At 38.9% G+C, this 14,884-nt stretch overlaps 1 protein-coding gene across 1 annotated transcript in view; it reads right to left on the bottom strand.

The window, feature by feature from the left end:
- Positions 1 to 14,884, bottom strand: part of atg7 (ATG7 autophagy related 7 homolog (S. cerevisiae)) — a 130,951-nt gene that overhangs the window by 72,614 nt on the left and 43,453 nt on the right. The window contains exons 14-16 of the mRNA XM_052017351.1: positions 13,725 to 13,840; positions 6,328 to 6,403; positions 2,434 to 2,514 (exon numbers count right to left, since the gene is read on the bottom strand). Of these exons, the coding sequence (XP_051873311.1) occupies positions 2,434 to 2,514; positions 6,328 to 6,403; positions 13,725 to 13,840 (273 nt within the window). The remainder of the gene's footprint in view (positions 1 to 2,433; positions 2,515 to 6,327; positions 6,404 to 13,724; positions 13,841 to 14,884) is intronic.

The raw sequence follows: 14,884 nt of genomic DNA, 5'->3' as shown, positions 1-14,884 counted from the left end.
TGGCTATAAAATACAGAGGGTAGTGGTGTAAGCGAGTTATTCTGACAATAAGTCTGTGAGCAGTGCTGTTCCACAAGGATCAGTGATGGGACCTCTGTTGTTTGTGACACACATAAATGATTTGGACGAAAATGTAGGTGAGCGGATTAGTAAGTTTGCAGATGACATAAAAATTGGGGGAGGCCTGGATAGTGACGAAGGCTGTTAAAAGATTCAGCAGGATATACCATAGATCTGTTGGAAATGTGGGCAGAGAAATGGCAGATGGAGATTTATCTGGAGGAGTGCGAGGTGTTGCACTTTGGAAGGTCAAACGCAAGACAAAAATGTATAGTAAGTGGCAGGGCTCCTAGAAGCATTAATGTAGAGAGGGATCTTGGGGTGCAAGTCCATAGTTCTGTGAAAGTGGCAACATAAATAGATAAGTGCAGTAAAGGTGGGGTATGGCATATTTGCCTTCATCGGTTGGAATATTGAGTATAAAAGTCAGGAAGTCATAATGCATCTGTATAAAACTTGGGTTAGACCATATTTGGAAAACTGTGTGCATTTCTAGTCATGACATTATAGGAAGGATGTGGAGGCTTTTTTGAGGGTGCAGAAGAGGTTCACCAGGATGTTGCCTGGATTAGAGAGTATTAGCTCTAAAGGAGAGGTTGGACCAACATGGATTGTTTTCTCTGGAGTGTTGGAGGCTGAGGGGCAACCTGATCGAGGTATATAAAATTCTGAGAGGCAGAGATAGGATAAGTAGTCAAAGTGTTTTCCCAGGGTAGAAATGTCAGATACTAGGGGGCATAGCTTTAAGGTGAGAGGGGGCAAGTTTAAAGGAGATTTACAAGGAGAGTTTTTTTTAAAAGATAAAAAGAGTGGAAGGTACCTGGAACACGCTGCCGGGGGGGGGGCAGTGGGAGCAGATACAATAGCAATGTTTAGAGACATTTAGACAGACACGTGAACAGGTAGGAAATGGAGGGATTATAAATCATGTGCAGGCAGATGGGATTAGGTTGGACTGGCATCATGGTGGGTACAGACATGGTGGGCCAAAGCACCTGTTCCTGTGCTGTACTGTTCTATGTTTACAGGAATAAGGTGTAAAACCATCCGCTCCTGCAGTCTACATCGAAAATATCATTGTCAATATAAATGGAGAATTTAAAAATATACAAACAGCTTGTTTCAAAATCAGAAGCATGTACTTATGAACCAACTGTAAAGATCAGGGTTGGAACTAAACATTTTAAACTCAGGAGGTTCTCAGTGGGGCAAGCAGCATCCACGGAGAGAGATAAAGAGTTAATGCTCCAGATCAATGATTTTACATCAGAATTGGAAAAGTGAGAAAACAAACATATTTTAATGAAGACGAGAAACAACGGTAATATCTATGATAGGATGGAGGCCAAGAGAATCCTAAAGACATAAATGGTGTTGTCGTCACCAACAAGACATCAGTGAATGCTATTCATCATAAATGAACTACCTTGAGGAGGTGTAAATGGAAGATGAAAGTGGGAAGAGGAGAGGAATAAAATAATGCTGGAACTGTGAGATGCAGAACATAGTAGTTATTGGGAATCTGTTAATAAAGCAAAAGCTGGAAATACTCAGCCAGTCAAATAGTGTTTCTCTCTCGACAGATTCTAAGTTAATGTCACAGGTTGCTGACCTACATTAGAACCAACTAGTTCTGACACAAACAGGAAAGACTGGTTATCTGAAATTGCTGAACTCAATGAGAAATCCCAAAGGCCACAACTTGGCTAGACAGAAAGTGAGATGAGTTTTAACTTTGTAAAAGGCCAAATTCGGAGATTAGCATGGGTGTGGCATGCTAAAATTAAAGTAACAAATGACTTGAAGCACAAGAATTTCAGATAACCAGCCTTCTTTGTGTCAATTTTGACACAAGGTCATTAACCTGTTAAGATTAACAGCTTTTCCTCTCTCTCCACAGATGCAACCTGATCTGCAGAGCATTTATCAGCATTCTCTTTTATTTCAGATTTCCAGCAAGCACAGTGTTCTGCAGCTCACAGCACTGTTTCTTTCTCCGCTCTGTCCTCACTTATCTTCCTCTATTTACACCTCCTCCAGACAGATCAGCAATCATTAACAACCATCTATCACCCTCTCTTAGACAGCACCAACAGCAATTGGGTCAGCTGGATATTCTTGGCCTCCGCCTTATCACTAACATTCTTGTCCTTCTCTACAACCTAAAACACACTTGTTTTTTGCACTTTTCCAGTTCTGATCGCAGGTCATGAATCTGAAACATTAACTCTGCTGTTTTGTCTCCACAGATGCTGCCTAACCTGTGAGTACCTCCAGTATTTTCTGGTTTTAATTCATGATTCTAACACTTGCTTTTGGATTTTAAATTAAACTTTGGATTTTTTCCATAAGCCTAGAACAGAAGATACTTACAACTGGTGAGCACGCTGTGCACTTATCAAAAGCTAGACTTGCTGGAAGGACGTTGTCAAACCTTGATAAAAAGCCACGGATCTGGAAAAGAGAGGGACATTAAGTGCTGTTGTAAAGGCTGGCTGGTTGTTGTTACTTGTCTCTGCTGCCAACGACCCAACCGTAAGAAAGATTCACAAGGACAGGGTTGGTGTTTTCCTTCGTCTCTATCAAGCTCCCTCTTCTCCTTGCTCCACATATCCTTTAATACTCCTTCACCCCCCCCCCCAAATAAATTATACTATTTAATTCCTTATCTTAAATTATTATCACAAAGGTGGCACCTGTCACTCAGATAGTGGCCCTCTTGTCACATTCAGGGATTGCAGCATAATCAGAGATTCCATCTTTTGAATGAGACATTAGCAAGGCCTTTCTACATTCCGGGATAACATTAAACATCCCATCATACCATTTTGAAGAAGCGGAAGACCGTCCTCATTACAATTTCTCTCTCACTTAACATGACTAAAACAGATTTTCTGATCACTAACACTTGCTTGTGGGGGCTTGCAAAGAGCCAATTGACTGACATGTTTGTTTTGCTACAAGAGCGATCACTGTTCGAGACATGTTCATTTATAAAAATGTGCCAGGTGACAGACAAATGCAACTTCTTTTAAACTTGTTACTTCTCTTTAATATTTAGCTGACCAGTGGAAGTGGAATAATTTACTTCAACACCGTTTTCATAATCTTAAGAATAAACTCTTGATTCTCCTTAAAACTGTAACCCTGTAACTTTAATAGAGTGATAGAGTTGTACGGCATAGAAACAGGTCCTTCGGCCCACTGCATCAATGCTGAACATCATGCCTATCTAAACTTATCCCACTTGCCTGCATTAATTCCATATCACCCTATGCCTTGTTCATTCAAGTACCTGTCCAGATGCCTTTTAAATGTGGTCACTGTTCCTTCCTCTACCATCTCCCTTGGCATCTCATACCAGATATCAACTCTCTTTCCGTAGTTTAATTTACCTCTCAGATCCCTATAAATTGCCTTCCTCACATCTGAAACCTGTCTTAAACCTAGTTTTTGACTCCCCTACCAAGGGGAGCAGACTCCGGCTATCTATGCCTCTCATAACATCCTAGAGAATCCACAATTGTACATCTTCTATAGCTTTTATAATTTTCTAATACTGAACTCAGACTACACACATACTAGCTTTAGCCTCATTATGCTGCTGTGCAGGTTTATCACATCCTTGCTTTTGTATTCTCTTCAGATACAAAATCATGACTCTGATACATGAATCTGTCCCACTGTCTTCACTCCAATAAATATTTCAAGTGAATTAACTCATCTCCTTACTCTCCAAACATGTTACAATCTTAGTGGCAGCAAATATATTTGTTTGATTGTGGCACCACCTAGAGTCAAGGGTTTCTACTCCATCAGAGGTGCTAAATCCCAATTTATTCCTTTAAACATTCTCAATGATTAGTGTTTAAACACTTAACTGAGCAACAGGTGAAGACACCTGATGCAATGGCAAAATAATACTAGTGCCAAGGGAATTAAAAATGACCCAAAATAATCAATAAATAGAAATCAAATATAAAGAGAGTAGGAAAGACCACCATTTAGAATATCAGTGGAAAAGTAGAGAATTATGGCCTGTTTATCTGCAAATTAGTTTTTCTTCATGGACTTTTGAATCTATTCATATGTGGATCAAAGAGTTTCTATCCAGTGCCAGAATGAGTTCAATCACCATTGGACAGTGCTGCAGAACAGTAGGAGCTGGGTAGATGTCCATAATTATATAGATATATGAAGAATTCCTGATTTCAACTGGGTTGTCATAGGAGCACAGTGGTTGACAATTGCCTGGCATAAAAGAGGAGAGCAAAGGGAAGAAACACCCTGCAATTCTGTGATGCCCCATGTTGTAGCAGGTTGCAGACTTGGATTGACAGAAGCCAGCCCATCCATCCTAATTCTTGGCCAGGTTAGTTTACAGCTTGGAAAGACTATTAAAAAGGTGCAGTGGTTGGAAAAGGAAATTAAACATATAGTTCATTACATAAAAACTTATTCGAAAAGACCGCACTACACATCTGTTCTTTCCCCTTTGTTAAAATCTCTACATCGTGCTTTTAGCTATTGCATTCATATGCTAAGCATAGGATTCTTCCAAGCATAAATTACTTGACTGGCAAGCAGAATGCCAGGAATACATTCCAATTACATAGTAGGGCTGCATGCCTCAGTGGAGTCCCTCAGGACACAAATTGCAGTTTCTATAATCTTTCCTCATGGCTGGCATCCCTTCTGTATCCTCTCTGTGGTTTTTGACATTTTCCGGAAGCAAGGCTCCCAGAAGTGGGACGGAAAAAGAAATAGCAGAATTAAATACAACCCAAGATGATCAATAAATGCAAATCAAATACAAAGGGAGGAGGAAAAGTGCCCCAAAATCAAGTGTTAATATTTTCCTTGGAATATTAAAGCATTGGAACAGAGAATCAAGGTGGCGTAGAATTTAAAAATATTTTCACAAATAAGATGCTGAAAGCATGGAGTGCTTTGACAGCATCACAGTATTTGTTACTGACCTGTCAGTTTAACGTTAGATGTGGGGAATGTGACTGGAATTTATCATCATGGATAGAGTGACTGAGCAGTTGCACAAGTGCAAACTGAACGAAGAGTCTGCAAGCACTTGTGGAAGGCAAGACACATCTGCCTATTCCAATGGAATTTTTTGTTTTTTAGTGCAGCACCAACAAAGTGCATAGTGCAATGTTACCTCTATGGATTTCAAAAAGAAATTTGGTAAAGCTGCAGACAAGAATGCAACAAAAATAAAAGTACATGGAGTGACAGAAGTTGGAAATTTCTTGGGAAGAGGGCAATCTCTGAGTAGAGATGAACAGCCTGTTCTCAATTGGCAGTATGGGATGTGATCTGGACTCAGGCCTCATGATTGCCATCATATGTTTCAAGGTTTAGAATTGTGGATCCAAGTTGCCAGGTGATACTAAGTCAGGAGGCAAAGTAAGCTGGGTAGATGGATGCAGAAAATAACAAGGGGTCAAAACAGATTAAATGATCAGGCTGAACAGGCTGTTCAATTTGGGAGAGCACAAGGCCACCTCTTTGATCTGAGAAAGGCAAATGGTAATATTTTCCTCGTGATGAATGATGAGCAGCTACGAAGCAGTGAACAGATTTCAACATTCATGGACAAGAAGGAATATTGGACTTTATCTCAGGTGGTTGTGACAGAAATGGGAGGATGTGATGCTCCTGTTCTCTTGAGCCTTGGAGAAACCCTATCTGGACAACCTCATTTAGATGTGGGCACTGAACCTTAGTCCGCACTTACATTTCCCTTTGATTGGGGAGATCCAGAACAAGGGGTCATAATCCTAAAAGTAGAACGAGATCACTGGGAGGCACCTTTGCACAAAATCCCGGAATGTACCATATCAAAATGCTCTTGTTGCTGCACCCACTGAATATTTTAATTTTGATATTTTCAAGTGTGACTTGGGCATATTTTTATTGGAAGTGGCATCAGGATCATGATCAAGGCCAATGGATTGTCAAGCAGAGCAGCCACGACATAACTGAAGGGGAGAAAAGGCTCAGAGGTCTGAATTGTCTCCCAGATTCTATTAACTAAGCAAGTTCAGATCATTGTGTTTACCACTGGGCCTAAAAAAAAAATCACAGAATGTTGTGGTATGCAATTTTTATGATTGATCAAGATTTCCCTGAAAAAGGAAGCCATCTCAAAAATAAGTCGGGGAAAATTTCCAACAATTGTGTATAAAGTTGGCATGAAACACCTGTTCCTAATACACTACAACAGAGAGGTGGGCCTGTGAGATTGCTCACCTGATGTGGGACAAGTCCAAGAGATGTTGGAGGCTCATTCAGTCGGTCGTCACTGCTGCTGGCTACTGCATACCCACTGCAAATTCAAAACAGAGCTGGCAAGACTAGTCCCTTTAAATCTGGTTTGTTACAAATAATACTAGATTTTAAAAAAACATAAATCTATATATTTCTCGAAAAGAAACTCCAACTTCTCATTTTTGGAGATATGGCTTTCATCTCAATTCATCATGCCCTCCACTACCAGAGTAAATGCCCTCTCATTCCCACTTTAATCTCTCCCTCCATACAAACTCCCCAACAACTTGACTTACCATTTTTCGTAACCTCACTACTCCCATCGTCTCAATTATCAATAGGGTTTTTTCCAACAACTTCCTTGTATCCTTCTCCACCCAAATCCCCTCTCTCCTCCTGACCTTACTTCCTTCTGTGTAACCATGAGAAGAGGTCTCTTCAAATTCACTTTTTCATTTTCAAAATCTGAATTGTCTAACTTTTGACCTTCCATTCTTAAAAACTTTTCTAGATATTGCAATAAATTGGTAAGTTGGTTTATTATTGTCACATGTACCGTGGTACAGTGAAAAACTTTGTTTTGCATGCCATCCATATAGATCACTTCATTATAACACTGCACTGAGGTAGTATAAGAGAAAACAATAACAGAATGCAGAATATAATGTTGCAGTTACAGAGAAAGTGCAGTGCAGGCAGACAATAAGATGCAAGGCCATAAGGAAGTAGATTGTGAGGTCAAGAGTCCATCTTATCATACTAGGGAACAATTCAATGGTCTTATAGCAGCGGGATAGAAGCTGTCCTTGAGCCTGGTGGTACACGCTTTCAGGCTTTTGTATCTTCTGCCCAATGGGAAGGGGGAGAAGAGAGAATGCCTGGGTTGGGTGGGGTTTTTGATTATGTTGGCTGCTTTACCGAGGCAACTTGCTGAGCTGTGTCCACAACACTCTGCAGTTTCCGTGATGCATCCGGATAGGATGCATTCTGTGATGCATTGATAAAAATTAATGAGGGTCAAAGGGAACATGCCAGATTTCTTTAGCCTCTTGAGGAAGAAGAGGCGCTGGTGAGCTTTCTTGGCCGTGGCATCTATGTGGTTGGACCAGGACAGGCTCATTAAAACACAGAAAATTCATGAGGCTTGATAGGTTAGACGCAGAAGTAATGTTTCACCTGACTGCAGTGAGTAGAACCAGAGGTTACAGTCTGAAAATCAGGGGCTGACCAGGACTCAGGTGGCAAGAAATTTCTTCAGGTCGAGGGTAATAACTCTTTGAAATTCTCCATCCAAGTAGTTATGGAGCCTCAGTTATTAAGTACATTTAACGCAGAACAATAAATCTTTGGAATTTAAGGGAGGCAAGGGAAAGAGAGTTAGTGCAGAAAAATGAAAACTGAGATACAATATCAACCATCACCCTTTTCAATGGCAGAGCAGCTGAACGGCCCACTTCTGCTTCTAACCTTCATGATCTTATCATTGCAGTTACTCATCTGCTCAACCAAATCCTTGCGTCCACCTTTTGACTCCCTAATTTCCTTTAAAATTATGTTCCCTCACACATTGAACGCACCCCCAATAAAGCCCTCATCTCCATTCCTTCAAGTCTAAAGGTTGAACGTTTAAGCTATCCACTGCCAAATGTGGCTGGACCTTGTTAAGTATTTGCAAATTACTTCTGTGCTCTGCTGTCATCTGCCAAAACTACTCACTATTCCAGTATTACCCTGGAGTGCACAAAAACAACCCTGGCTTCTTTTTTATATTGCAAACTTTCTTGTTAAAGCCCTCTCTTTTACCTCTTTCTCCTTCACCTCCAATAACTGGCAGGCTTCTCTGGCACTTACCCGAGAAACCTCCATCCCCAAACTCATCTCATTCTGTCCCATCGCCCCTCATGCTTTCTCCAGCTCATCTTGGTCTCCTTCTCCATAACTACATTTTCTAAACAAACTGCTGACAGCTAACTTTCCTTCCTGGCCCTCAGATTGGTTAATGTCACTCTCTGTTCCATTAGTGTTCCCCTCTTTAAAGTTTGTTACTCAACTGTCTCTTCCAACATCAACCATCTTTGCGCAACGTTCCCGTCCCCAGCTTCCCTTTCCACTCCTTATTTCTTGAACATTAAGTAGTATCCAAAATTCATGTCTAATATTCTCAGAACTCAATGTCTGAGTCCCTACAATTGGGCTTTTTCTCCTGTCACAGTGTTGCAACAACTCATAAGGTCCCATAATTGAATGTAATTACGTTTGTTATAATCACATCAACCCTCCCCCCTCATCCTGGTTATTAAATTTCTTCACGACTCCATCTGGTCTTACCTTTGTAATCACCTCCAATTTATAACCTGGATATTTGCCCTCCTCTAATTCAAGTCTCTTAAATCATTCCCCAAATTATTTTTTTTAAACCATTGGTAATTATGCCATCGTCAAGCTCCACAGTGCTAGAATTCCTTCTTTAAACCTCTCTGACCATTTACCTTTATTTCCCTTTTTTAGACAATGGAGGCTCTCTTCGACCAAGCCTTTGATCATTTCTTTACAATATTTTTATTAAATCCATGAAAAGAATACAGAATACATGCATCAAAAAAGAGAGTAAAAATACTACTGAATACGTTGTGTTAAATCATACGTAAGATCACAATACTCTAAATTAATAATCACATATAATAATTAATAAAAGGAAAAAAAATTGAAATATTTTATTATAAAAAAAATCTACTCCCACTACCAAAAACCGAAGCTGCTTGATGGAAAAAACAAGGAAAAACCCTTAAAAATGTAACAGTGTCAGCCAATATCTGCATTTTAGTCACCAAATCAGAGATTTTGAAAATAATTCAAAAAAGGTCCCCACGAGGTTTGAAAGTCTAAGTTAGATTCAAAAACTGAACAGCGAATCTTCTCTGGATTCAGGTATGACATAACATCCCGTAACCATTGAGCATGAGTAGGCGAAGTAACTTCCTTCCATTTAAGCAATACAACTCTCCTGGCTATAAGAGAAATTAAAGCCAGAATGTGTAAATCAGAAGCCTTCAAAGTTATATCTTTTTCTCCAATGATCCCAAATAGTGCAGTCAAAGGATTAAGTTTAAAATTTATGTTGAAGAGTACAGAAAAAATATGAAAGACCTCTGTCCAATATTTTTTAAGACTCTGACACGTCCAGAACATGTGAATTAAAGAAGCCACTCCATTACTACATTTGTCACAGTAAGGAGATATATTGGAATAAAAACAGGGTAGTTTACCTTTAGACAAGTGAGCTCTATGGACCACTTCAAATTGAAGGAGAGAATGACGAGCACATAATGATGAAGTATTAACCAACTTGAAAATTTCATTCCAAGTTTCCTCAGAAATTGACATCTGCAAATCTTGTTCCCAAGCGTTTTTAATTTTATCTAGTGGCACCTTACTCATTCCTAGTAATCTGCCATAAATATTAGATATTGAGTCATCCTGAAAGGGTTCCAAATTAAAAATTACATCTGATAAATTCTTATCAGGATTCAAAGGAAAAGAATGTAATTGAGATTGAAGAAAATCTCTAATTTGTAAATATCTAAAATAATGAGTTTTTGGTAAATTATACTTGGTAGACAATTGTTCAAATGAAGAAAGGTTTCCTCCAACAAACAGATCTTGAAAACAAGTAATACCTAATTTGTCCCACTCTTTAAAAACTGCATCAGTCATAGAAGGTTTAAAAAAAATAATTAGAGAAAATGGGACTAGACAAAGAAAAATTCAATAAACAAAAATATTTTCTAAATTGTATCCAAATCCTCAAAGCATGCTTAACTACTAAATTATCTGTTAATTTATTTAATGATATAGGGAGTGAAGAACCAAGCAGAGAAATAATAGAAAATTTTTTAACAGAGTTAGCTTCCGAAGAAACCCATACTGGACAAGCCTCTTGATTAATGTAATATAGCCAAAATGTAAGATTTTGTATATTGACTGCCCAGTAATAAAATCTGAAGTTAGGTAAAGCTAAACCTCCTTTCTTTTTAAGCTTCTTAAGATGAACTTTATTTAGCCTAGGATGTTTATTATTCCATATGTAAGAAGATATAATTGAATCAAGAGAGTAAAAGAAAGACTTAGGAATAAAAACAGGTAAAGCCTGAAATAGATATATGAATTTAGGTAAAATATTAATTTTAATAGCATTAATTTGGCCAATCAATGAAATAGAACCATAGAACAATACGGCACAATACAGGCCCTTCGGCCCACCATATTGTGCCACCCTTCAAACCACACCTAAGACTATCTATCCCCTTCCTCCCACATATCCCTCTAACTTAAATTCCTCCATATGCTTATCTAACAATCTCTTGAAATTGTCCAATGTATCAGCCTCCACCACCACCCCAGACAGTGCATTCCATGCACCAACCACCCTCTGGGTGAAAAACCTCCCTCTGACATCACCCTTGAACTTCCCACCCAATACCTGTGTTTTGGTTGTTTTGAGCATTGGCGCCCTAGGAAAGAGGCACTGGCTGTCCACTCTATCTATTCCTCTCAATATCTTGTATACCTCTATTATGTCTCCCCTCATCCTCTTTCTCTCCAACGAGAACAGCCCTAGCTCCTTTAGTCTCTCCTCATAATCCATACTCTCTAATCCAGGCAGCATCCTGGTAAATCTCCTCTGCACCCTTTCCAACGCCTCCACATCCTTCCTATAATGAGGCGACCAGAACTGGACACAGTACTCTAAGTGTGGCCTAACCAGAGTTTTGTAAAGCTGCATTATCACTTCGTGGCTCTTAAACTCGATCCCCCGACTTATGAAAGCTAACATCCCATAAGCTTTCTTAACTACCCTATCCATCTTCAAGGCAACTTTCAATGATCTGTGGATATGAACCCCCAGATCCCTCTGCTCCTCTACACTGCCCAGAATCCTGCCATTTACCTTGTACTCCACCTTGGAGTTTGTCCTTCCAAAGTGTATTACCTCATACTTCTCTGGATTGAACTCCATCTGCCACTTGTCAGCCCAGCTCTACATTCTATCAATATCCCTCTGCAAGCTTCTACAGCCCTCCACACTATCCACAACACCACCGATCTTTGTGTCATCTGCAAACTTGCTAACTCAGCCTTCCACCCCCTCATCTAAGTCGTTAATAAATACCACAAACAGTAGAGGTCCCAGAACCGATCCCTGTGGGACACCACTAGTAGAATAGAAAGAGGTGACCAGCTTGATAAAACCCTTTTCACATAAAGCAATAAGGTGAGAAAATTTTCTTTAAATAAATGTTTATAATTTTTAGTAATTGACACCCCTAGATAGGTAAAATGATTTCTTACAACTTTAAAAGGAATGTTAATATCAAATGATACCAGGTTATTCAGAGGAAAAAGTTCACTCTTGTGCAAGTTCAATTTGTATCCTGAAAAATGACTAAAGCGAGAAAGTAAAGAAAGCATAGGAGGTAACGAGGCTTCAACGTAAGATATAAAAAGTAATAAATCATCAGTATATAATGAAACTTCATGGTTGATGCCTCTTCTGGAGATACCAACGATATCTAGATTCTCAGAGAGAAATAGCCAAAGGTTCTAAGGCTAAATCGAAAAGCAAAGGGCTCAAAGGACATCCCTGTCTGGTTCCACTTTGAAGTTTAAAAGATTTAGAGTTCTGAAAATTAGTAAGAACTCGAGCAGAAGGGGATAGATAAAGTAATTTAATCCATTGGATAAAATCGGGCCCAAAGTTAAATTTGATCATTTAATCTAACATTTCCTTCTGTAGTTTATGGCTAAGTTTGCTTGAAATACTGTGATTAAAGACTTGATAAAAATATAAATAACTGTGGAAAAGCTATAGATAGGGTTTGGTTCCAGAGAAAACAGAAAATGTTGAAAGTACCCAGCAAGTTAGGCAGCATCTTTGGAGAGGAAAACAGGGTTGTCATTTCCCGTGGATAGATTTTCATCAGAAAAGAGGAGGGAAAAGAGGAAAAAGGAAGGCAGGTGAGACCAGACACAAAAAAGATAAAGCTGTAAGGTGCAAGATTGCTTTCTACGAGATAATAAGTGGTAGCAGCAGGACCAATTTCCGAAATTGCAAAAGGAACAGTATTGCCTCTTTCAACAAGGCACATTGCAGACTTCGAGACTCAACATTCACTGCAAAACTTCTGGCATTTCCACCATTTTCTGTTTATATTTTAGGCTGACAGCACCAGTTTTCCTCTTTTGATTCTTTAGTATACTGGTACACAAGCTGCTAATGACGGTAGCATAAGCAAATAAAATCACAAAACTAAAAGACGAATATGATATTTGGTACAGTACCACGAGATGGTGAATACTGAAGGAATATTGCAATATCTGTTTATCTTTCCACAGATGTAGTCTGGCCTGCCGGTCATTTCCAGCACTGCCTGTTTTGACTTCAATTCTGAACTAATGCAAGCTTTTTGTACCAGCTTGCAGTTTGAGTACTGAGCAGGCTTGGGAACCCAATTATAAAAAAAAGCATCAAAGCCACAGGTTTGGTCCATTTTGGGTGTCACCAGGAATAAGGAATTACAGCTATGAAAAGTAACATGAAAAGTTGGGGCTTTATTCTGTTGGAGAGAAGAATGAGGGGTGACCTGACAACTTGGAGAATATGGTAGCTATGATGAGGTAAATTGTTATGGACTACTTCAAATAGCTGGTGAAACAATGAAGTAGCTCAAATTTAGGGCATTTATTAAAAGAATTAGAGACTGTAGAAAAACTCTACCTCAAATCAAATATGGAGCAAATCTAGAAATTTTGAAAACAAATAATAAAAAAGATAAAAAGTGAACAAGTGTTAATATCATCAAGTTAGTTCACATGCAGAGAACAAGCACAGACACGACGTGCAGATCAACCTACTTCATTCAGTGGTTGTGAAGAAAAATTAAAAAAATATACATAAAGTACTAATGTGGTAGATTTTACTGGTCTTCAGCTAACTGTAAACCAGTTGTAAACACCCACTTTAATTAAATTCTCTCCAAATTTATTAAACATTTAATATTTACCTCATTATTTAAATTATTGCAAGAGATTAGATGAGATCAAATTTAGGTACCTACCCTTTCACCTCTCCTTCCTTCTTTAAGCTGCTCTTTGAAACTTACCTCTGACAAGGTCTTCAGTCATGTACACTCATATAGATCTTTAAAATATTTTGCTAAAGTAACCTCTAATTACTTTGAGGTGACTTATAATGAATGCATTTTATTGTAGTTCAATATTTTGATTTTTGCAGAATTGCACACAAATTCTAGATATTTAAACTCTTCAGTTACAGTGTCACCCTGTTAAAATTGTAATTATACATCAACATTTCAGCTTACCCTTCAGGATGTTGTAGTATAGAAACCATCAACTCCACAGCGAGTGCTCCAGCAATCATGGCCAAGCCAGGACGACTTACAGTACACTGCTGGTCCAGAGTGCGGTCTCTAGTTGACTGATTGAAAATGCACTGAATCACAACAATGTCAGAACACCTGCCAGATACTTATTAGCAGTCAACATAGCTTTAGGATGGCAGCAAGGTTTTTATTTTTACACCATGGTTAAGAGAAACAAAATACCCTTTGACTTGTGCAGCATGCATCATTCTCCAAAGGGCTGCAAGTTCACCTGTTTTCTGCAGCTGACCCCTGAAGGGGTGACAAAGACTAACAGAGCACGTCTACCAATTCTCTTTCTTTTTGTTGCCCTGTATTTGCCTGTGGCCTTCCTTTAGTGATCAGGCCAAGTATACACAGGGTCAACAGACACCAACCCATGTCCTTCTTCTCTGTGAAAAACACACTTGAGTACCAACAGACTATACCATCAGTGCCCAATTATATTCAAAAATAAATAAAATGGTTGCATATCCAAGTCATCCCAGACTTTCTGTTTCTTATTCCAAGCAGCAACAGGTATGAATCTGTATGATGCCTTAAGTGGTACACGGCGCTCTGCCAGCTAAAAGTGAGAAGAATGGATGGGAATCAATATACCAGACTGGCCCTAAATTTACCTCTAAGTGCATTTCCCATTCAGAAAACACCATGGTTAATAGGTGTATCAATATTCCACCCCAACACACCCCCACATTCGAGTGCAGACTTTGTGCACATTAATACCTCTGGGCCTTGTACTATGATAGATTCTGCCTCTTCTGCAAATTCAATGAAAATCCTCATATTCTTAGCTATCATTCAATCACACTGATAGACAGCAGACTCCAGTTAGGTACAGTAACTTTGAATTACAGATCCTCTTTCGTATAGCACAACAGTTTTAATATCAATAAAGAACTGAACTTAAGACTATTTCTACCCAGATGCATTACTCTAGTTTCCAATAAAATTCAAATTGCATGATGAAATGACTAAATTGGAGTGGCATGAATTAAATAACAATTCAGAATGTGGCATTCTGAAATATTAATATCATACAATACAAAAATATACAAGATAAGGCTTTATGCAATAATCAATCCCTGTATTCATTAGTT

The sequence above is a fragment of the Pristis pectinata genome, chromosome 6 (assembly GCF_009764475.1).
Source record: "Pristis pectinata isolate sPriPec2 chromosome 6, sPriPec2.1.pri, whole genome shotgun sequence".
Classification (NCBI taxonomy): Eukaryota; Metazoa; Chordata; class Chondrichthyes; order Rhinopristiformes; family Pristidae; genus Pristis; species Pristis pectinata.
The sequence above is the reverse complement of the archived record's forward strand: the minus strand, read 5'-3'. Positions and strand labels throughout refer to the sequence as shown.